A 22,626-nucleotide genomic window follows, 5' to 3' on the forward strand; every position below is an offset into this window, starting at 1 on the left:
GCCTGGCACATAGTAGGTGACTAGTAAATATGGATTGAGTGACTAGAGCACGAGAAAGAGATGAGGGCTGGATATATAGATTTGGAAGTCATCTGTATAGAGATGCTAGGTAAATCCATGGCAACTGAAGATGAATTGAGAAAGAATGTACAAGGGACAAGAGGAAGGAACCCAGTACAGAACCCTGCAGTATTCTCACGTGTAAGAGGTGGGGCATGCGTGTTGATCCTGTAAAGGAGAGAGAATTAATTATCTGTTTGACAGATAAAAAGGAAAACCACAACGAAGCAATATTGTCAAAGCCCAGAGAGGATAAGGCAGGGATGGGGAATCCGGCCTTCTAGGTCCTTGGGTGCAGCCTTTTAACTGAGTCTAAGTTTTACAGAATAAATCCTTTTATTAAGGGGATTTGTTCTATGAAGTTTGGATTCAGTCAGAGGGCAGCACTTGAGGACCTAGAGGGCCAGAGGTGACCTTGAAGCTGCAGGTTCCCCACTCTTGGGGTACGTATACAGAAGGAGGTTGGTATTCTCTTGTCTTGCAATCCTGTTGCCTTTGGACTTCAAATGGAGGGAGGTTAAATAGTTCCATTGGTAAATATGTGCTTTAAGAACATAAGACTCTTTGTACTAATTAGTCTTTGAAAAGAGAATCAGTTGGGTCCTTATGTTAGTTTAGCCACTTCTTGGTTTTCATTTTTACTTTGTCAGTATGAAATGTAATTCTCTTGAATTTTCTCTTCAAGCTTAGTACCTTCGGTTCTCTAATTAGGACCTTTCCGTAAGAGCACTCAGTGCCATAATGAACCATAGCTTTTAATTTATATAGCCTGATTATTCCTTGCATACTGGATCAGTCATGGTATTCTTCATCAGAATATCTTATATCTTAAAGTTCACTTTTAGATGTTTGTTTCATCAGTTGGCTGATGTTATTTATGATTGAAGGGACCTATCATTGACTCTTATCAAGTATGTTGCCATGTCAAGGTCTGTAGCAAAGTTGAATCTGTTTATTATCCTGAAAGACCTGTTATTCATCACCCTTGATTAGGGGGATGTTACAGACAGGTGATGGACATTGTCTAGAACGGAGATTCTTAACCTGGAGTCTGCAGACACTCCCTCCCCCCTGCAGATAGATTTGGGGTGAGGGGACTCTGAACTTGGATGGGAAAAAATTGCATCTCTTTTCTCAACATAGTTAGTTTCCTTTGTAATCCAATGTATTATATTTTTTGGATTTAAAAGAATTATTCTAGGTTTAACCAGACTGCCGTAGGGATCTCTGTCTCTCTGTCTCTGTCTCTCTCTTTGTCACACACACACACACACACACACACACACACACACACACACACACACACACACACACACACACACACCCTTCTTTAGTTGGAAACCAAGTAGGGAACTGATTTTTTGGTACATTTAGATTGTACAGTGACCTCTGGAGACAAGCTTCCCCGCTCATTTACCCTCTGCTGTATACTGTAAATTTCAAGCCTTTCCCGCATACTGTATGAGAAAAAAATCATTGCTGTATATTATGACTATCTTGGATGTATTCCATGTAGAACTGAAAATCAAAGTGCTAATACATACCAAACAGCACTGAGTCAAGGATGCTTGGATAGATAGATTAGTTTTACTTTCTGTTTTATTTAGGAGCCTTCTTTAAACTTGGATTGTATTTCCCAAGGGAGTTTTTCATTGTTGGGAACCCTGGTTTTAAGGAATGCTTTTCTAGTGGTTCGTTAGAAAAGGCCACTGATTAAAGGGGTCTGTGGCAGGTTATTTCTTAAAGGCATACAGTGTGATATGAAAACTCTGAGCGTCTTCCCTTCCCAGATTGATTCTTTTGGAAATACAAACTAGATCATCTTTTGCCTCAATTCTTACCTAGCCTTTAGTCACTGAATGGGTGTAGCCTCAGAAACCGGGGAAGGACCTTAACTTAAAAAGGCCAAACAAGATCTCTCCCTGAATCAGGGGCCATCACCAGTCATATTGACCTATGTCTTGCCCCTGGACTCCAGTGACTCTGGAGGAGAAAGTGAGGTTGATGACTTTGCACAGCCCTGCCTCACTTAAATCCAATTCACTTGCAAGTCAAGATATCACTCTTTTGATGACATTGGTCCTCTTCAAGATCAAAGAATGAATAACAGTGTAATATGGAGTCATTACTAGCATAATTCAGTTACTGTAGCTCCTCATTTTCCAGATGAGGAAACTGAGGCCTAGCAGGGAAGTGACTTACTCAATGTCATACAGCAAAGTAGACTCAGGATAGTGCCTAAAACCTGGGTCTGCAAACTCCCAGACAAGGACTCTTGCCTCTACACCAGAGGTGTTTCACCTTTTTTTATATCATGGATCCCTCTGGCAGGCTGGTGAAACCTAAGGACCCCTTCTCAGAATAATGTTTTTAAGTGCATAAAATAAATTATATTGGACTGCAAAGCTAGCCAACCAAATGGAAATAAAGATGTAAAATTTTTTTCATCCAAGTTTATGGGACCCCATGAAATCAATCAGACTTGGGGGGGTGGGGTCCATGGATCTCCATTTAAGAACCCCTTCTCTGCATCAAGCTGCCTCCTTCCATGCCCTTGTAAAGTTTCTGTGGAGAACACATTTACTAAGTGAAGAATATTTAAGAATACCTTTATTAATAATACATTAATTTCCTAACTAGGACCATATGATGCTAAAGAATAAAACCTTTTGTTTAAAGGTAGCTGCTCAGGGATTTTATGACTTGTGGCCAGAGCAGAGCTTTGTCTTGGTTAGCACGCTGCTTGCTTCTTCACCAGGGGATGAACTCACGAGGATATCTTTTTTATCAGGACCTGGAATTCCTCAAAACTGACTTCTCCATCGCCATTCTTGTCCAGTTCTTTAAAGAGGTCATCCAGACTGGTGGACCCCTGGGTTAAGATAAATAAATAGGGTTTGTGGGTAAGGGAGAGAGAGACAGAAGGCCAGCCAACTGCTGTTGTTATTTCCAGCAGTAAGAAAAGGGAAAGTGTTGGCTCTGCTTTCCTGGAAAGGCTGAGAATATTTGCATTCTGGTTATTTTTTAGTAGTGAGAAAACTGATGGATAGAGAATTGGACTTGATGTTAGGAACATTTGAATTCAAAGTCACCTTTAGATATTTACTAGCTAGGTGATCCTGGGCAAGTCACCTAACCTGAATAATTTGTAAAATGGGATTGTGAAGATTAAATTAAATAATGTATATAAAAATACTTTGTAAACCGTAAAGCATTATGTATGGATGGAAACTGCCTTTAATTGTGTCACTTCATGACCATCAAAATGTTGATGCCTCAGGCATAGGCATCCCTCTATTTTGAACCCAGTAGACTCAATCTAGGCTTTAGAAATATCAATAGTCTATGAAGTTCAAATAGATCCTAGGAAATATGTAACACCTGGCTGCCAAATGATCAAGCTGCTCTTACTCCCATGTGTAATATAAAAATCAGAAATCTAGATCTGGAAGGGAACTTAGAGGCCATCTAATCCAACCCCCTCATTTTACAGATGAGGAAACTGAGGTCCACTTAAGTGACTTGCCCAAGGTCACACAATTAGTGACAGAGCTGAGATTTGAATCCAGATCTTCTGACTTCAAAGCCAGCATTCTTTCTACCTTATCATGTTGCTACTGCTTCGTAATAAAACTTATAGCTCATATTTATAGGTTTCTTAAGCTTGACTGAAGTTTAAAAGGACCATTGAAATTCTTAAAAACCATTTACTAAGTAATAAGTGAAGTTACAATCTGGTTTCATGAGGGCACTCTGGATCCTTGAAACATTGAAGTTTTATACAAAGAGCCTTCCTTTTCTCATAGCAACGCCGTGAGGCAGGTAGCATAAGGATTATCATCTCTTTGTAACTGTGGAAACTGAGGCTCAGAGAGGTTGCAAAGCTAATAAGTGGATATGAGCTTGAGCTTGAATGTGGGTTTTTTTGCCTCCAAGTCCGATGTTATGCTCAAGGAAAGAGGTTGAAATTATTTTGTTTTTATTCCTAAGGCAGTTTCATATGAGAGCAATGAGATGTAAGCAGAATCCTAGGACTTTGTGTGAGAAATGTTGGCGATGTGCCACAGTTACATAAGTAAAGCATAAATACCATTCTGCTTCTGATACATGGGCACAAAATATGTGCTTCTCTGCTGAAGTTTATGCTAAGCGTGACTGAGACTGTAATTCATCTGTTCATCATGGCGAGACTAGAGGCCAAGGCATATGCTTGTTTTAAATGAGTAGCTCAGTCAGTAAGCCCAGTTAAGTGTTATTTGGAGAATGGATCTTTCAAAGGACGTTGGAGTATTTTGTTTCTCTTAGCCTTTAAAATGCGCTCAAATGAGTTGTCCAGATTATTTTCTTGTTATTTTTCTTATGCTTATTTTTTATTTCTTAGGACTGAATCTTAAAATACTTTTTAAAAAAAGCAAAATTTTATTTTTTTATTTTTCTATTTTCTTAAACCAATTTCTGTTTCTAATAGTTTATCATTTTCAAAGGCCTTTTGTGTTTTACCTATTAAGGTTCAGATTTTTGATATGATAGTTCTGCTTGGTCTGGCCCCGTGCTCCGGAGAGCAGAAATGAGAGCGATGGGGTGGCGTTATAGGAAGGTAGAATTTGCCTGAACATAGAATTACAGATTTAGAGCCAGAAGGCATCTCAGAGGTCATGTAGTCCAACTCCTCTTTTTTTTCAGCTGGGGAACCGTGACCCATATAGGGGGAATGACTTGCCCCAAAATCACACAGGTAGAAAATACAGCATAAGTAGGACTGGGACTTAATTCTTCTTTCTCCGAGTCTAGCAGTCTTTTCATTGTTTCACATTGCTTCCTAAGGGGGAGAAACATCTTCGCAGTTAGAGTTGTTGCAGGTAGGTGGCTTAATGGATTCGAGTACTGGCTCTGGAGTTAGGAGGACATGAGTTCAAATACGGCATCAGACACTTACTTGCTGTGTGGCCCTGAGCAAGTCACTTAGCCCAGATTGCCTCCAAAACAAAAAAAAAAAAACAATTAGAGTTGTCAAAAAATGGAATGAGGTATCTCTAGAGTTAGGGGAGGGTATGGGAGAGTGATTTCCCTATCATTCTAAGTTGTGTAGAAATAGTAAGTGACTACTGTTAGGGATATTGTTATGGATTCTGTTCATGCTTTGGGTAGGAAATGAATTAGATGACTTAAAGTAACAATAATAATAATAATAATAATAATAATAGCAACTAATATTCATTTAGCACTTTGAAGTTTGCAAGATGTTTTACTAACATTGTCTCATCTTATACTTAAAAACAATCCTGGGAGATCTGATGAATGGGAGAAATTTTGATGAAACATAGGCTAAGATAAATGACGTGCAGGTAGTTAAGTGAAAATAATAGCTAATGTTCATTCAGTACTTTAAAGTTTGCAGACTGTTTTACAAATACTGTCTTATTTTATACTTACAACAATCCTGGGGGATTTGATGAATGGGAGATATTATGGTGAAACTTAGGCTAAGATAAGATAAATGACTTAGCGAAGGTCATACAGTTGGTTAAGTGAAAATAATAGCTAATGTTCATTTCATACTTTAAGGTTTGCAGAATGTTTTATGAATATAAATTATTTTATACTTACAACAACCCTGGGAAACTTGATGAATAGGAGATATTATCATAAAACTTAGGCTGAGATAATATAAATGACTTGCCCAGGGTCATGTAGCTAATAAAGTGATGGAGGCAGGGTTTGAATTGAACTTCTCCTGACTCCAAGTCAAGCGATGTATGACTATGCAGCTTAACTATCCCAACACTGAAAAGCTTTTAAGATAAGCTGATCCTTTGTTTGAGAACTTGAGAGATGGAGAGACATAGAAGTGGGGAGAGAGGGAGAGGGAAATAAGAAGTTTCCCTCTACCACATCACATTGACAGTGTGTTTCTGAATAAAACCTAGGAAGTAAGGCAACTTTATATAAAATAAATCATTGGGAGGCAGGATTGGATTCTAAGGAAATAGAATTCTGGAGGTCAAAGAGCATAATGCTACTTTTCCATAGGAAGGAGGCTTTAAAAACAAGCAAATGGGGAGCAGAGACTCATCCTCTCTGCCCCCAAGGAAAATGTAGATGTATTTTTACTTGGACAGTTTTAAGGTAGTTCCAAAATGAGATGTTATGGCAAAAGGAAATCAGTTCATTTCCAGTAATTGTCTAGAAATCAGTTGTTGCTCTTTTTAAACAAGCCCTTTTGAATTAAATGGGTGGCCCTGAACAACAACATAAAAACTAGTCTTGTCACTGAAGATTTAGAGATTTAGCTTTGTTTCTTCAATTATGGGAACCCATGAAGAAAACTATGTATATTTGTTTTAAGGATTTATTTTTTCCTTTTTTTTTAGTGGGGAGGGAAAAATGGAAGGGAAAGAAAACAAATGCTTGTTAATGATAAAAATGTATCAATTCATGGTATCTTTATCCTGTTTGTAAAGTCACTTAGAAATATAGAACAAAGTAACTGTTACTGTTAGCTCTCAGTGTGGCTCCTCTTCCCAGTCACCAATATCTGTCCCCAAGAAAATGGCATATTTCACTCAGTGAGACTGAATCTATTGAGCTCAAGTACCCTCTGGGAGTTTACTTTGTGTTTTTGCTCTTTTTTGGGGGGTAGGGGCTGCAGTCTGGCTTAAGTGATTTGCTGAGGGTCACACAGCTGGCGAGTATCTGAGGCTGGATTTGAACTCAGGTCTTCTTGACTCCAGGTCCAGTGTTCTATCCACTGTACCACCTAGCTGCCCCTGTGTTTTACCTCTTACGCTCAGGTGTCATATCTAGTTCTTCTCTCCCAGCCTCATCCTCACCCATACACACATATACCTATTGTAAGGCTAGGTGGGGCCACTGAAGTTGACTCACCTTCAATATCTGTGGGAATTCTGCCTCGATTAGCAGTTTCAGTTCATCTTTAGACAGCTGGTCAGGATCACCCTCCTTAGCTGCATATTTTACAAAAATTTTTTTGAGTTCTTCAGGGGACTTTTTCGGTGCACTCATTTTGTTTCCTGTAAATTTAGAGAAAAATGGATTAATTGAAAAAAAAACTGCCACAGTAAAGACTTATATAGAAGGGGTCAAGTTTAAGGACTAGGCGTGTCAGTTGATGCAAAAATTTGGTTAGGTATTTTTAAATTCTGGTTCTTCTTAAGTATGGTCCAGACCCATGATTTCATTGGTGTAAGAAACCCTTGGGGAGGCAACCAGTGCATATTGGTGACTGCTCTGCCATTTATAGTCTTAGAGAGTTTCCTAGAGGCACTGAGGGGGGCTAAGTATTTGCCTAAGTTCACACAGATATGTATCAGAAGTGGGATTTTAACGTTGTCTCGAAGGCCAGCTCTCTGTTCATTGTACCACACTGCCTTTGTCAGCAGCCTCAGGAATGAGGTAAGTGAAAGAGAGGAGAGAGGAGATACATATTATGGAATAGGATGATAGGGTCACTAGTGGGAGTTAGCTCATGCACTTCAGTGTCATCCCTGGTTTTCAGTGTTCCTTCTTAGATCGAGGTGGAGAGGGATCTGAAGCTGAGAAAACAGGTTAGTAATCAGTACCCATGAGCCTTTTTGTATCAGGAGTCACTGGGTCTTCTAGAAATTGGTCCAGACTGTTCCCTTATTAGTAATTGGTAACATCCTTCTCTCTCTCTCTCTCTCTCTCTCTCTCTCTCTCTCTCTCTCTCTCTCTCTCTCTCTCTCTCTCTCTCTCCCTCCCTCTCTTTCTTTCTCCTTTTGGCGAGGCAATTGGGGTTAAGTGACTTGCCCAGGGTCACACAGCTAGTGAGTATCATGTATCTGAGGCTGGATTTGAACTCAGGTCCTCCTGACTCCAGGGCTGATGCTCTATCCACTGCACCATCTAGCTGCACATTTGGATTATTCAAGATGTACCTTTTAAGGTGCATCTGAGAACAGCAGCTAACCTCTAAGTTGGCAGGTACGCTGAAAGATAGAAAAGATTTACCCTTTAGCCTGTTGAGGAAAAGATATCTTTCAATCCATAGCAGAAATGAGTCCATTCTTTTTTTTCCCCAGTTAATTTTTATTCTTATTCTGAACTTAACCAGCACCAAATAGATTAGACATTAACATTTACACAGTAGAACAGCAAAAGAGGTTTGTACAGGAAATTGCAGGTTTTCTTTTGTTGAAGTTTGCCTTTTTTTTTTTTTAAATCTGTTGATCTATAGTTTTCAGAGCAATTCTTGTCTGCTTCTCTTTTTGGGTGTCCTTCTGGCTCATTCTTATAAGGAAAATACAAAACTAACATGAGTAGTAGGAATTTCAGATTGGATTAAAACTAGACTTACCTGGTTTATCTGGCAGCAGCACAGCTGGAGGAATCCAAAGAGAAGGTGAAGATCTAAGGAGCCTTCCTTGACTTTTTATAGTATGTACAGACACTGATTATGAAGTTTTCCCTTTTGTTTGCCATTTGCCATTTAAAGGTAATAATTAACTGTTTTGGAAACCTAAGCTTGAGACCTGTGAACCTCAAAAGATAATTTTATAATTAAGGGCAATTACAATTAAGGGCCACCTCATTGTATTACCTAATGGTCCAGAGTCCTAAGAGCAGGTTTTAATTTTTTTCTTGTCTCTTTTCCCTCCTGAATTCTGGTGCTTGCCTTATTTTGTATTTTGAAGTTTGAATAAATGCATTTTTTAAAAAAATTAAGTTAATTAAGCATGGATTGACCTTTGGAATATAATCTTTACATTTCTCTCCTTACCTTAATCTTAGGGAATCCTTAACTTTCTTTAAAGTGTGCTTAGATGTTGGCTTCTATACAGGGTCTTTTCTGATTCTCCCCAGGTATTAGTGTTCTCCCCCTTTTGGAGTTAAGACTTTGTATTATTGTAAATGAATGAGAAGTAGCCTGCTGTAGTAGATAGGACACTGGACTTAAAATCAGGAGGCCCTGGGTTTGAATATTGCCTCGGGTACTTACTAGTTATGTCAGTCAATAAACATTTATTATGTACCTGCCGGGTACTGTGCTAAGCACTGGGGATACAAAGAAATATAAAAGATAGCTGTTGCTCTCAAGGAGCTCACAATCTAATGGAGGAGATAAAATTCTAACAATTGTGTATAAATGAAGTTACATATGGAATAAATTGGAAATAATCAACAGAGGGCAGGCACTCTGAATCTTTGAAAATTGGGGAAAAGAACTAAATTTTCATTTTAAAAAATTGTTATATTTCATTTTTTTACATTGCCTAAATTTTAATGTTCAACTTTGTGGTTACTTGCAGATGTGGAAGAATGATTTTGGTTTTTAGATTCTTTTGTGAACTGTTTTCTTCCCTCTATATCTCTGTCTTTCCTCCCAGGATACGCTTTATGGATTATCCTTAAAGCTTTTAAAAAAATAAACCTTGTAAATAAACTGCTGTTCATCTGGAAGGAATATGATCTCCTAGGGAGCTTCTAGGTTTTTCCCAGGGAAACTGAATTGAATTTTATTGGAGTATCATTCTGTGAGGGAATAAGTACCTTCCAAGATCATTTTTCTCCTGTTGACTGTAAGTTGTCCCAGAACACCTTTTGAAGTTTCCGGAGTGTTCTTCTTCATCCTTTCTTTGGTATTGTAAATACCCACCATTGTAAGACTTACTTCTCCATAACTCCTTATAGAACAAGATAGGAAATCGGTGGAGACTTGATAACAGACTTTTCAGTATGGGATCTTTGCCTCCCTGCTCAGCATATCACTGTTTTATTCGTGTTTACCAAAGTACTTGGTATGAAAGACATAATAACTGTATGTAGGGATAACAAGAGGAATTTGGTCTTCAGTTGTAAAGGTATGTAATAATTATAATCAGGGCATGCAGAATGGCTCGGTGATTTCATTGACAAAGGGAACTCCCAGATGAGGAAGCTCCTTCCACCAATGTACACCAGCATCTTTTCTTTATCTTATACTCTTAGTTGCCTAGAGTGCTGAGAAGTTAAATAACTTGCTTAGGATCACAAGACCAGGACATATCAGAGAGGACTTGGACCAGGTCTTTCTGGGTTGGTGGCCAGTTTTATGTCCACTACTTCATTGTTGTTGTTTAGTCATTTTTTAGTCATGTCTGACTCTTTGTGACCCCTTTTGGGGTTTTCTTGGCAAAGATACTGGAGTGGTTTGCCATTTCTTTCTCCAGCTCATTTTAGAGATGAGGAGACTGAGGCAAACAGGGTTAAGTGACTTGCCCAAGGTCATATAGCTAGTAAGTGTCTGAGGCCAGATTTGAACTCAGGAAGATGAGTCTTCCTGACTCCAGACAAAGCAGTCTATCCATTGAACCACCTAACTGTCCACTACTTCATGGGACTCTCTTAATATAGGTAACATTTATGCAGTGCTTTTAGATTTCTATGGAGTGATATACATACATTCCCTCATCACAGCCCTATGAGGTAGGTACTATAGACATTCTTGTCTTTTTTTTTTTTTTACAGATATTCAAACTGAGGCTCTGCAAATGTGACTTTGCTATGGTAAATGTCCAGTGTTCAGTATAATTGCCTAGTATATGAACCCAGGTATTCCTGAGTCCAAATTCAACACTTTGTCCACTGTGCCATGTAGACCACTGGTGTTAAACTCAGATAGAAATGGTAGCCACTAACCATGCATTAGAATTCCTGTCATGTTGATTTAGAAAATCACACGTTAGAGTTATCTATGTTTTGTTGTATTTTTATTTATTTTGCTAACTATTTCCTAATGACATTGTAATCTGGTTTGGGCCTTACTCCATGTGTTTGACACCTCTGATGTAGACAACACACATTCTGACTTTGCCTTGAAGTTTTAATTAGGATTAGTTAGGATTTAATTAGGATAATTAATTAGGACTCTCACATTACAACGAGATGGTCAAAAAGTTCTAGATATCTTTATAGTGGTGGGTTATGCTAGAGCCCTGTGCTTTTTAACTGAAAAGAATGTTTTTTTTTTATCCAACAGCTAAAGTTAAATAACATTTTCTCTTCCGTTACCTTTCTCTAAAAATTTACACATGCTGGTGTTTAATCACATAGGACGGCTAGGTGGCACAGTAGATAAAGTGTTGGGCCTGGAGTCAGGAAGACTCATCTTCCTGAGTTCAAATCTGGCCTCACACATTTACTAGCTGTGTGATCCTGGGCGAGTCACTTAATCCTGTTTGTCTCAATTTCTTCATCCGTTAAATGAGCTGAAGAAGGAAATGATAAACCGCTCCAATGGCACTCCAGTGCCAGGCACTATGTTAAGTGCTTGAACGTAGAAAAAAGCAGAAGATCTGCTTCTCGCCTCTAAATTTAGTTGAAGTTTTTTTTTGGGGGGGATGGGGTGGAGGTAGAGTTGGAGATGTACAGTAGACTCAAAATTTCATTGTTGTAGGGAGTTTTGAGTTTGGAGTTTCCTCTACCAATGCAGATCAGTATTTGCCTTGCCACTTATATTAGAGAGTTGCTTGGGGGCACTGAGAAGAGTGGTGATTTGCCCACAATCATATAGCCGGTATGTGTCATAGGCAAGACTAGCTCTCATTTGTACTACTCTTAGGAGGATATAAGATTTGTTAAAAGACTTATTAAAAATTGTAAAGACTTATTAAAGAATAATACCGTAAGTATCCACAAAAGTGGATAAAAATCAACTGTAATACTTTGCCAAAAAAACCCCAAATGGGGTCACACAGAATCAGAACTGACTCATCAACAACAATAGAATTATACCTAAAAGTCTGTCACTCTTGGGCAAGCTAGGTGGCATAGTAGATAGAATGCTGGGCCTGAGTTAGGAAGACTCATCTTCCTGAGGTCAAATGTGGCCTCAGACACTTAACTGAATGACCCTGGGCAAGTCACTTAACCCTGTTTCCTCATATGAAAAATGAGCTGGAGAAGGAAATGGGACACTGCTCCATTATCTTTACCAAGAAAACCCCAAATGGGGTAACAGAGAGTCAGACACGATTGGAAAAAAGACTGAATAACAACACATTTAGAATAATGTCATATCAAGAAAATTGTTTCCTTTATTAAATGTGTGTTGCAGCTTGCCACCATCCTAGCAGGAATACATATTTAAGCCTTAGGAACCAGGTTTTTTTTTTTCTTAACCCACTGTTTCCCCCAGTGTCATGGAGCTAAGTTACTCAACCTTGAGTTGCAAAAAAGTTTGCATTTACAACCTGTAAAATTGTGCATCTAGTTAATTTATGTAAGATTTTTGTACGTTGCCTTAATATTCTCACATGACAGTAGAATACCAAAATTTGTAAGTCATCCTAAGAGTTGAGAATTGTAATGCCCAACACGTCATTGTGTAAGGAAAAATAAAAGCGCTGCAAGTAAACTGAAAAAAAAATTGTTTCCATGAATTATATTAGGAGGCTTAGTTATTACCAGTAATAATGTTAGTATTAGTTACTAATCCTGGAAGGGGTACTTTTCTTTCAGAAACAAACACCTGGTAAAGATGGTTGTAATTTTTCCTAGGGAAAATATGTGTGTGTGTGTGTATGCACACACATGTATATTTATATATTTCACATATATACACAGATACATATATACACATACACACATATATAGTATTTCTAGGTATATGCATATCTGGCATTCCTGTGTAAAGACACCATTGTAAGAAACCTTAGTTAGCAGTGAATACATGTTAACAAAGTTTTTTAGGTAGTTTAAAAAAACTTAGGGCTACCTAAATTCCCACTTGTAATATCTTGTTTTAACAATCTCATTTTCTTGCTTTTTCTTTTTTTTAATCTCATTTTCTTTCTAATCTAAATCTTTAATAATCTCATTTTCTTTCTAATCACGTCTATTTTTTTCCTTAGGAGGAAATTCCAGTAGAATGTAGGCTTCTTGGGAGAGCTAGGTGGTGTGGTAGATAGAACTCTGGCCTTGGAGTCAGGAGGACCTGAGTTCAAATCTGGCCTCAGACACTTGACACTTACTAACTGTGTGACCCTGGGCAAGTCACCAACCCCATTGCTTGGCCAAAAAAAAAAGAATGTAGGCTTCTTAAGGTCAAGGGCTATTTTTGCCCTTGTCTTTGTAACATGTATCCCTAGATATAATAAAATTCTTAGCATGCAGAAGGTACTTAATAATTGCTTTGTTGATTGCGTGAAGGGTGGGATTTTCAGCAGGGGAATTACTACAGGTTGCTGCCAGGGCTGACTGGACTGGTTCCCTGCTAATTTAAGATGAATAAAATGAGATGCTCATAATCCATTCAAAGGTTAATAAAAAGAGATTTACTTTTTCAATAAGGATATGTAATGAGGATATGAATTGATTCAGTTAAGTGAAGCTTCTTCTTGCTTCTGAGTAGCCCTTGGTGGTCATCAGGGAGCAGCTCTAGCTTCTCAGGCCACAAGGAAGCAATAGCCTGAACCTCCAGCCCCCTGAGCCATTAAGTCTCAAGGAATATCTTTTAAGGAAAAAGAGCTGCCCCACCCATGTGGCCTGTAGAAACTTCATGGGGAATATAGTCAATCAGTTATCAGTCAGCAAACATTTATTAAGCACTTACTATGTGCCAGGCATTATGTGAAGTACTGGAATATAGAAAAAGCAGACCTGATTCTCTAAATTTAGTTTGAGTTTTTTTTTTAAGGGGGTGGGGCTGGGGTAGAGGTGGAGTTGGAGATGTACAGTAGACTCACAGTTTCATTGTTGTAGGGAGTTTTTGATGTGGACCTTCCTCTACCAGTGTAGATCAATATTTGCCTTTCTACTTACAGTCTTCGAGAGTTGTCTGGGGGCACTGAGAAGGGTGTTGATTTGCCCACAATCATATATCCAGTATGTGTCTTAGGCAAGACATGAACCTAGGTCTCCCTGACTCAAAGATTAGCTCTCATTTGTTCTACTCTTAGGGGGATGTAAGATTTGTTAAAAAGACTTATAATAATACTACATACTGTACTCATAATAATACTATAAGTATCCACAAAAGTCCAACTTCGGTGCTTTGTCATGTGTAGAGGGGTCTCTTGGTTCTCAAAGGCTGTGCTGGCTGAGCACAAGCTTTGGTGGGTTCTTTCAAGTGCAAAGACTTTGGGTCTGCCCTGATGATGGACTGTCAACCTGTTGTCCAAGGACCAGGCTAGCGAGGTTCAAAGAGGCCATCTCCAGGTTGCCAAGGAATGATGGGTGAATTTTTCTGGTGACAGCATCCCTCCAAGCCTCCTCCTAAGTTATTAAAGGTTTCTGATCTGTGTCAATGAAGAGAGAAACCATAATGTGGAAATTACAGGTTTATGAGGTAATGGAAATATAGGATTCATAGACTTATAACTGGAGGAGGACCTTATAGATCCTGTAGTTTAATGCTTTGCTTTTATAGACCAGGACAATAAGACCTAGAGATTTTGAGTGATATGAGTTCACACAGGTTGTCAATGAGTGGCAGACCTGTAGTTCAAACCCAGGTCATCTGGCTCCAATTTTCTTTGTATTGCTACATGTTGTCTCTTTCAGTATATGATAAAGTACTAAAAAATGGAGGTAATTAAGTGCCAGCATATGTGTGGTTCACAAGAAAAGGTTTTATGAAGAAAGTGGGACGTTAGCCTGGGCCTTGAAGAAAAAGAGCATTTAGATAAGGAGAAGGAAGGAAAGCGGTAGGAACTGGGGTAGTGTGGCTTCATGAGTGAAAGCAGCAAGGTAGAATTAAACTCAGCATGGATAGGGGATAGTGAAGACATTAGCTTAGAGTTTAGAAAGTAGTAGGAGGTATGGTGCTGAGGTATAGAATGGAAGCCTCTTGAGGGGTAGGGGCTGGGTCATTTTTTTTGTTTATGACTAAGAGTCTCCAAGCACTTGGGTAAACTTGGTGCTTAAAAAATGCTTGTTGATTCATTGATTTTTTGGTTAGGTAAGATGGGGCTAGATTATGGAGGGCCTTTAATGCCAGAATGAAGAATTTAGACTTCGTCCCATGCAATTCAGTAAGCTTTCTTCTCTATATCAGGGTCTGTGTTACGTGATGGGGACAGAAGACAAAAACAGAGCAGTCTCTTCCCTCATGCAGCTTACGTTCTACTGGAATCCCATGAACCATTGGAATAGGAGAGTGACATGATTAACATGAAATTGTATTGAATGGTCTAATGCTGGTTCATATTTAAATATTGGACTTCTATCGGTATTTAATATGTAAGATGGTAGGTATAAATATAAAATACAAAAATAAAATTTTTTAGAAATAATCAAGCAGGGGCAGCTATGTGGTGCAGTGGATAGAGCACTGGCCCTGTCATCAGGAGGACCTGAGTTCAGATCTGGCCTGAGACACTTCCTAGCTGTGTGACCCTGAGCAAGTCACTTAACCCTGGTTGCCTTAAAACAAAAAAAATCAAGCAGAGAGGCCATAGCTAAGAGGGATTGACTTCAGAGAGCTAGAAAGCAAAGTAGTAGATTCTAAGGCCAAACTTCTTGAGCATTCAGATTCTCATTTCTCTGAAGCATGCAAAGTTATGTTAGCTTACAACAAAGGCAAAGACTGTTGAACCGAATCATCTAGCAATAAGGAAAGCTCATTAAATTTTTTTACCCTCCGTATTCAAAAAGTCATTTAGGAATCTATGATACGAGAATTTAGTTTCCATTAGACTTTGCTTAAAGAAGTGAGGTCATAGTAAGTAACTTGCAGTCTTCCTGGGCAGTAAATTAGGTGGACTTGCAGAAAGCAATGGTAAAGGTTAATGATGGTTGTTTACCCTTTACGTGGAATTTTACATCTGCTGAAGCTGTAAAGCCATTTATATTAGTTACTCATTGATCCATTTTCCATTTCTTTACTGTATGTGGCTTCGTTCCAAGAGAAGGTGATCTTACCCTAGGAATCAGACTAAACTTACTTTATAGCTAACGTCAGATTTTCCAGGAAGAAGGTTGTGGGAGCCAAATGCTTTTTTCTATGAATGTGGAGTGTGTAACCAAGGCATTTCTATTTTAGATTTAGTTTGTTCCTCATAGGAATTCAGGGATGGAATTCAAGCACAAGTGAGAGTCTTTCCCAATGAAGAGCAATTTCTTGAGATGGTATATGATGCTTTGTTCCATCTCAAATAAATTCATTCATTCATTCCTTCCTTCATTCATTCATTCATTCAATAGACATGTACTAAACACCTACTATGTGCTAAGCACTTTGCTGAGCAGGGGATAGAAAAAGAGGCAAAAGACAGCTCTTGCCCTCAAAGAGCTTACTTCTGAATTCCTTCTTAAGTAGGAGCAGAAGACAACAAAGTATGTCTCTGTTTAGAAAAACCTATCTCACCAGACTTGTTTATGAAGAGAAATAGTTTTGTTTATAAAATCAAAATAAGTATACATTTATTAAATTCAAATAGAGAATTATGTACATTAAATAATAAATTAGTTTGCTTGTAAAGAAAAACAAACATAACAGATCTTACCAAATTGTCCTGCACAAGGTGAGCCAGTTATATACGTAAATGTGTGTATGTATGTGTATACACACACGCACACACACATATAATGCGTGCAACCACTTTGTATATGATACACACATATTTATATCTAATATATGCACGGGAGAATGCATAGAATGCTAGACTTAAGAAGACCCTAATTAATATCCTTCCTCAGATATTTAGTAGCTGTGTGACCCCAGAAAGTCACTTAACCCCTCTGAGCCTCAGTTTCCTTGTGCAGTGGAGATAATAATAGTACCTAGCTCACAGAGTTATTGTAAAGATCAAATGCAAACCTTAAAGAACTACAGAAATATCAGCTGAGTTAAACACATCATTCTTATTAACAATAATCTGACACTTACTAGTAAAGTGCCAAATTAAACTATAAATTAAAAATTAATTCATCTTCCTTAATCTCTTTATCTTTTCAAGCATGTGTTGCAGACAGCATATCCAAACAGTTAGCTGCTCCCTCTTGCCTGTACTTTTCCTTCAATTCCTTGACCTCACATTCACTTCTTTTAGAGAATTCATTTGAAGCTGGGAATTTCCCCAGCCTCCCTTTTGCCTTGTCTTCACACTCTCAGATTTTTATTACTAAGACAGCTGTTTTTGATCAGAGGACCATTCCTTCAATTTGGTGCTCCCCTCGTGCCCTAATTTCAAAAGAGAATTCGATTTATTTGCTCTTTGAAAGGCGGTGGGCTGAGTGAATCAATACTGTCGTAGAAAGGCCCAACCAATAGGCTTCCTTTTAAAAGTTTGGAGATCCTATCAGGGCCCCAAGTAGCTTTATTAAACTTGTAAAAGGAAGTTGCCAGCAGAGTCCCCAAGGCCAGTCTGTTTAGCCATTCAGATTAGAGCAAAAATTCTCCACAGAATTTTCTGGCAATATGGCTTTATTTTTCTCATTCTTTCTAGCAATATGGCTTTATGATTGTACTGTACTTTGCGTGAATGAGTATTAAATTTGCCAGCTATCGAAGAGATACAGGGATCATTTTCTTAGGAGCAAAGTAGACAAACCACTAAACAGATAAGTCAATAGATGTAAGAATTGCTGGGGTAAAACTGGCAACTTAGGGTTGTCTTCATTGGAGACAGATCTCCTGACTAAGCATTAGATTTCTTTCTTTTCATGTGAATTTGTAGTGGGTGGAACGGTTTTATCAGAAGTTTCCTAGGAAATATATGAATCTACTAGCTGCTATTAATAATTGCTTGATTAAATATGATTGGGGTGAGATGAATGGGAGCGTTAGCTACTCTATAAACTAGTTATACAAAAGGTTGAGCTGCTAATAACTACTAAAGGGCAAAGAGAGTCCGAAAGAAAGGTCAAGGCTGAGAATACTGAATGAAAGAAAGAATTAACTTCAGAGTCACTTACTTTATCTGGCAGGAAAGTTTTATTGATTTTTTTTTAATTAATGAAGATTGTTGCTGTATGCCTTGGAACAGAGGGTTCAGTGGACCTCACGATCCTGGGGAGTCATTGATGAGAGCAGCAGATTATCCCATCTGGGTAGAGTATAGGGGGTGTGTGTGTGTGTGTGTGAAAAAGCCTTTTTTTCCTCAGGAAATTATAAGGTTTTAAAGGTCTCTATGGAGCAATAAATAAAGCCCAAAAGAAGGATTTTTTTTTAAAAAACAGAAGCCAGAATATATAATTAGAATGTTATTGTTCAGTTGTTTTCAGTCATGCCTGATGACTCTTCATAACCTCATTTGGGGTTTTCTTGGCAAAGATACTGAAGTGGTTTGCCATTTCCTTCTCCAGCTCATTTTACAGATGAGGAAACTGAGGCAAACAGGGTTAATCGATTTGCTCAGGGCCACATATCTAGTAAGTGTCTGAGCGTGGACTTCAGCTCACAGAAATGAGTCTTCCTGACTGCAGGCTCTATCTACCATTCTACGTGGCAGCCAAAAAAAATTAAATAAATCTAAAAATAATTAGAATAAATTGCCATTTATCTAAACCATGTCTCTTCAGTTGCTGCTGTCTTAACAGCTAGTATGGCACCTTGTGCACAGGAGTATCTTAATAAATGTCTGTTGTTTTGTTTTGTTTGGCTCATATTAATGCATTTGCATTAATTTCTAAGTTTCTGGTGGTGAGGGAATTGATTCAGAAACTTACTGAGTATAATAGGCAGAAAATAGTCCAAGATTATGAAAAAAAGTTTCTGAAAGTAATCCTCAAAATTGATGAACTCTTCAGTAGTTCTGTCTTTGAAAGTCAGTTTCTAAGTGCAAAGATAGCTTTGGTTAATTTTACTTGTAGAGCAAGTAGTTCTCTCCTAGTGTTTGATGTGTTGTTTGCGTGTAAAAAACAGGCATCAGCCAATGTCCATGCTTCACAGGACCAGTTGGTAGAACGTTTTCCTAGTAAGAGGAAGACAGTGGAAAAAGGCCAAGTTCTCCCACTGCATCTGGGGTCATTACCAGTCGTCTTGATTTGGGTCTTGCCACTGGACTCTGATGATTCTGGAGGAGAAGTGAGGCTGATGACTTTGCACAGCTCTGCCTCACTTAAACCCATTTTACTTCAAGTCAAGACATTACCCTGCTAATGTCATGGGTCCTCTTTGAGAATGAAGAATAAGCAATAGCAAACAATCTGGAAGGCAGTGGGACTAGGAAGAAAGGGAGAGTGAAAGGGATATAGGCAATAATAGCCGTAGTAGGAATGGGGTGAAGTAAAAATACAAAGTTTAAATGTATAAAACGGACAATCAAGTGCTTTAACGGGAGTCACAAAGATGAGAAGGAGCAGTGACTTTAGAAAAGAGGATTTGAATAGAGAAGTCAGTGACAACAAGTAGCAGGTAGGCTGCTTGATATGGTAATATAATGAACAGTTTAGGGTGATAGTATAATAACATTGATGTGGTAATATAATAAACAATTTAGAATGATAATATAGTAATAATGTGGTAATATGATCATTTAGGATAATGTAATATTATTGATATGGTAATATGATGAACATTTTAAGATGATAAAATACTATTATTGAAATGGCAATCTAATAAACAGTTTGGGGTGATAATATAATATTAATTATATGGTAATGTAATAAACAATTTAGGATGATAAAGTTGGAAGAGACCTTAGAAGTCATCTAGTCCAATGGTATCAAACTCAAATGGATCCCTGTGGGTCATATTGACTTAGAAAACCACAAGTTAACATTATCTAAGTTGTATGGTGTTTAAAAAAAATTGTTAAACATTTTCCAATTACATTTTAATCTGGTCCCCTAGAGGTTGACATTTCTGATTCTGGTCCAATACCCTCATTTTACTGAGGCCCTCAGAGGTCAGTTATACAAGTAGTAGTGGCAGAGACACATTTACATTCACAGTTATGATTACTAACTGTATATTTCCCTCCATTCTATTTGAAGTCCTCTGACTTCAACTCCAGTGTTCTTTTTATGGCAGACATGAAGGGAAGATTGTGCAATAGAACATAGGAAGACATGAGACAGATTTTACTATCTGAAAATCTCAAAATAACATTTGCTAGTTAACTTTTATCACATGGTAAATAGAGCAACCTCCATGAAAGTCCTATTCTGATGATATGTTCTTATGAACGTTAACTAAAGTTAGTTTTTGAAAAAAGTTTTATTGATGTCTTTTGTCGTAATATCACAGTCATTTTACACCCCTCTCCTCCAGATTGGATCCTCCCTTGTGACAAAGAAAAACAAAATGAAATAGTTAAAGTCATTTCATGTAAAGATTATAAGAAATGTAGAAAGGAAATAATCTAAAGTGAAGAAAGTAGAACTAAGAAAACAATATATACACATTATGGCTATTTTAAAGAACAAATTAAAAAATTTTAAATTATCAAGCATTTTTCCCCTCTTACCCTCTTCCTCCTTTGCCATTGAAAAGTGAAAAAGAAAAACAAAACTTTTGCAACAAATATGCATCATCAAACAAAACAAATATCCTTATAGGCCATGTCCAAAATGTATGTCTCATTTTTCGTATTTGGTTCTCTTCCTCTCTCTCAGTTGGTGGGAGGCATTTTTCATCATTGGTCCTCTGGAGTCGTGGGTTGTCATTGTCCTTTTTTTTTTTTTTAGTAGTATTTATTTTTTCCAATTACATATAAAGACAATTTTTAACATTCATTTAGCATTTTAAAAATTTATTTTATTTTTAATTTATGAACTAAAACAAGCATTTCCATAAATTAAAAAAAGATGATTGCACATGAAACTGCTAAAATTTATTATGTACAACTTGCTGTTCCCTTTAAATATATAATAAAATTATCATGTAAATGTCTTTTTCCCCCCTTTTCTTCTTTCCTCCTCACCCTGCCCTATAGATGGCTACCAGTTGACACAGATATGTGTATATACATATACATATTTGTAAAATCATCCTATACATACTTCTGTTTATCAGTTTATATTCTATTTATCAATTATTTCTGTGGATGTAGATAGCATCTTTCGTCCTTTCATAACATTTATTTTTTTTAAAATTTCTAAATTTTCTCCCTCTCTCCTTTCCCTTCTTCCTTCCTAAGATAGTAAGCAATTTAATATAGGTTATATATGTGCAATCATATAAAGCATATTTCCGTATTAGTCATGTTGTAAAGGAAGAAAACAGGTGGTCATTGTTCTAATGACTGTGACTGTATTAATAAAGATGCATGTATTCAGAGGGAAATGGACGAGTGTGTAAGGAGCCATAGAATGCCTAATGGAAAAGTTGTTGCTTGTTCCTATTTTTTAAATTTTAAATGTTACATATTGGTTTTGGTTTATGTGTTAAGTTGAAAAAATAAAATTGGAAAACCTTGTATTTGGTAAGTCTTATATAATTTTCTTTTTAAAAATCCTTTATGAAACCATAATTAAATATTTTTTCCTTAAGGTGATTGATATGCCTGAGCATCACCCTGGCGAAATGGGAGGAACAATGAGGCTGGGGAAAAGAACAACTGTTTTCAAAACAGAAGACTCTATTTTGAGTAAGTTATCTTAGGTTCCTTTATTATTTCAAAAGATGATTGCCCTTCTACTGATTATGTTATTAAATATTTACTAACATCCTCTTTCTTGGCTTCTGGTTCCTCTTCTCTCCATTTAACTGCTATTCAGTTGTTTGTCAAGACCTAGCTCAAAACTCATCTTTTCTAGGAAGCTTCCCCCGATTCCCCCAAAACTCACTTGTTTCTGCATTCTCTGAATTCCCATAGGCTTTATATGACACTCAGTTATAAATCATAGATCCAGAATCGGGAGGGACCTTTGAGACCTATCTCATCCAACCTCCTTATTGTACAAATGAGGAAACTGAGGCCCAGGGTGGTTAAGTGATTTGCCCAAGGTCACTGTGAGGCAGTAAACATCAACAGAGTCAGGATTTGGACCCAGGTTCTCTGACTCCAAAGGCATTTCTCTTTTTACTGTTTATCATTCTTGTTTCTTCCAGCCACAGCATAAGCTCTTTGAACTAAACGAGCGTTTCCTAACCTGTGGACTGTGAAGTTAATGCATAAACCCATAAGCATGCTAAACTTGTCCTCTAACCCACAATAAGAATGTTGTGTGTGTGTGTGTGTGTGTGTGTGTGTGTGTGTGTGTGTGTGTATACACGTACTTGAGAAACAGTACAGTGTGATGGATAGAAGGCTACTCTTAAGAGTCAGAAAGGTCTGATTCAAGTCTTTGCTCTAAGACATACTTGTACCATGACCATGGACAAATCGCTTGACCTCTTAGTGCCTGACAGTTCACTCTTTCTCTTTTTTCAAATAAGTTTTTATTGACATATTATGTTTTTTATTTGCCATAGTTTCCTCTATTATCCCTTCCTTCTCAGAGAGTTATCTCATGTAATAAGTAGTGTTTTTTTAGAAATTTGGGTGCTATATCATCTGGTGCATATATGTTTAATATTGATATTACTTCATTGTCTATGGCACCTGTTATTTTTTAAAAAATTTTTAGTTCAGTTATTTTTCATTTTCAGCATTCACTTCCATAAGCTTTTGAGTTTTCAATTTTCACCCCCTTGTTCCCCTCCCTTCCCAAGACGGCATG

General features: G+C 37.6%; 2 protein-coding genes across 4 annotated transcripts in view; one reads left to right on the forward strand and one right to left on the reverse strand.

Moving 5' to 3' along the window:
* CTPS2 (CTP synthase 2) overlaps window positions 1-22,626 on the forward strand; it is a 132,435-nt gene that overhangs the window by 56,624 nt on the left and 53,185 nt on the right. For all 3 annotated transcript variants that reach the window (XM_021007476.2, XM_078146091.1, XM_078146090.1), the window contains exon 14: window positions 21,455-21,551. In XM_021007476.2, the coding sequence (XP_020863135.1) occupies window positions 21,455-21,551 (97 nt within the window). The remainder of the gene's footprint in view (window positions 1-21,454; window positions 21,552-22,626) is intronic.
* S100G (S100 calcium binding protein G) lies at window positions 2,681-7,083 on the reverse strand. The gene is made up of 2 exons (XM_021007477.2): window positions 6,946-7,083; window positions 2,681-2,932 (listed from the first exon to the last, which is right to left on the reverse strand). The coding sequence occupies exons 1-2, from the start codon at window positions 7,081-7,083 to the stop codon at window positions 2,828-2,830; spliced, it is 243 nt and encodes an 80-aa protein (XP_020863136.1). The 3' UTR covers window positions 2,681-2,827.

Source organism: Phascolarctos cinereus, unplaced genomic scaffold (genome assembly GCF_003287225.1).
Source record: "Phascolarctos cinereus isolate Bilbo 61053 unplaced genomic scaffold, phaCin_HiC Scaffold_726;HRSCAF=1367, whole genome shotgun sequence".
Taxonomy (NCBI): Eukaryota; Metazoa; Chordata; class Mammalia; order Diprotodontia; family Phascolarctidae; genus Phascolarctos; species Phascolarctos cinereus.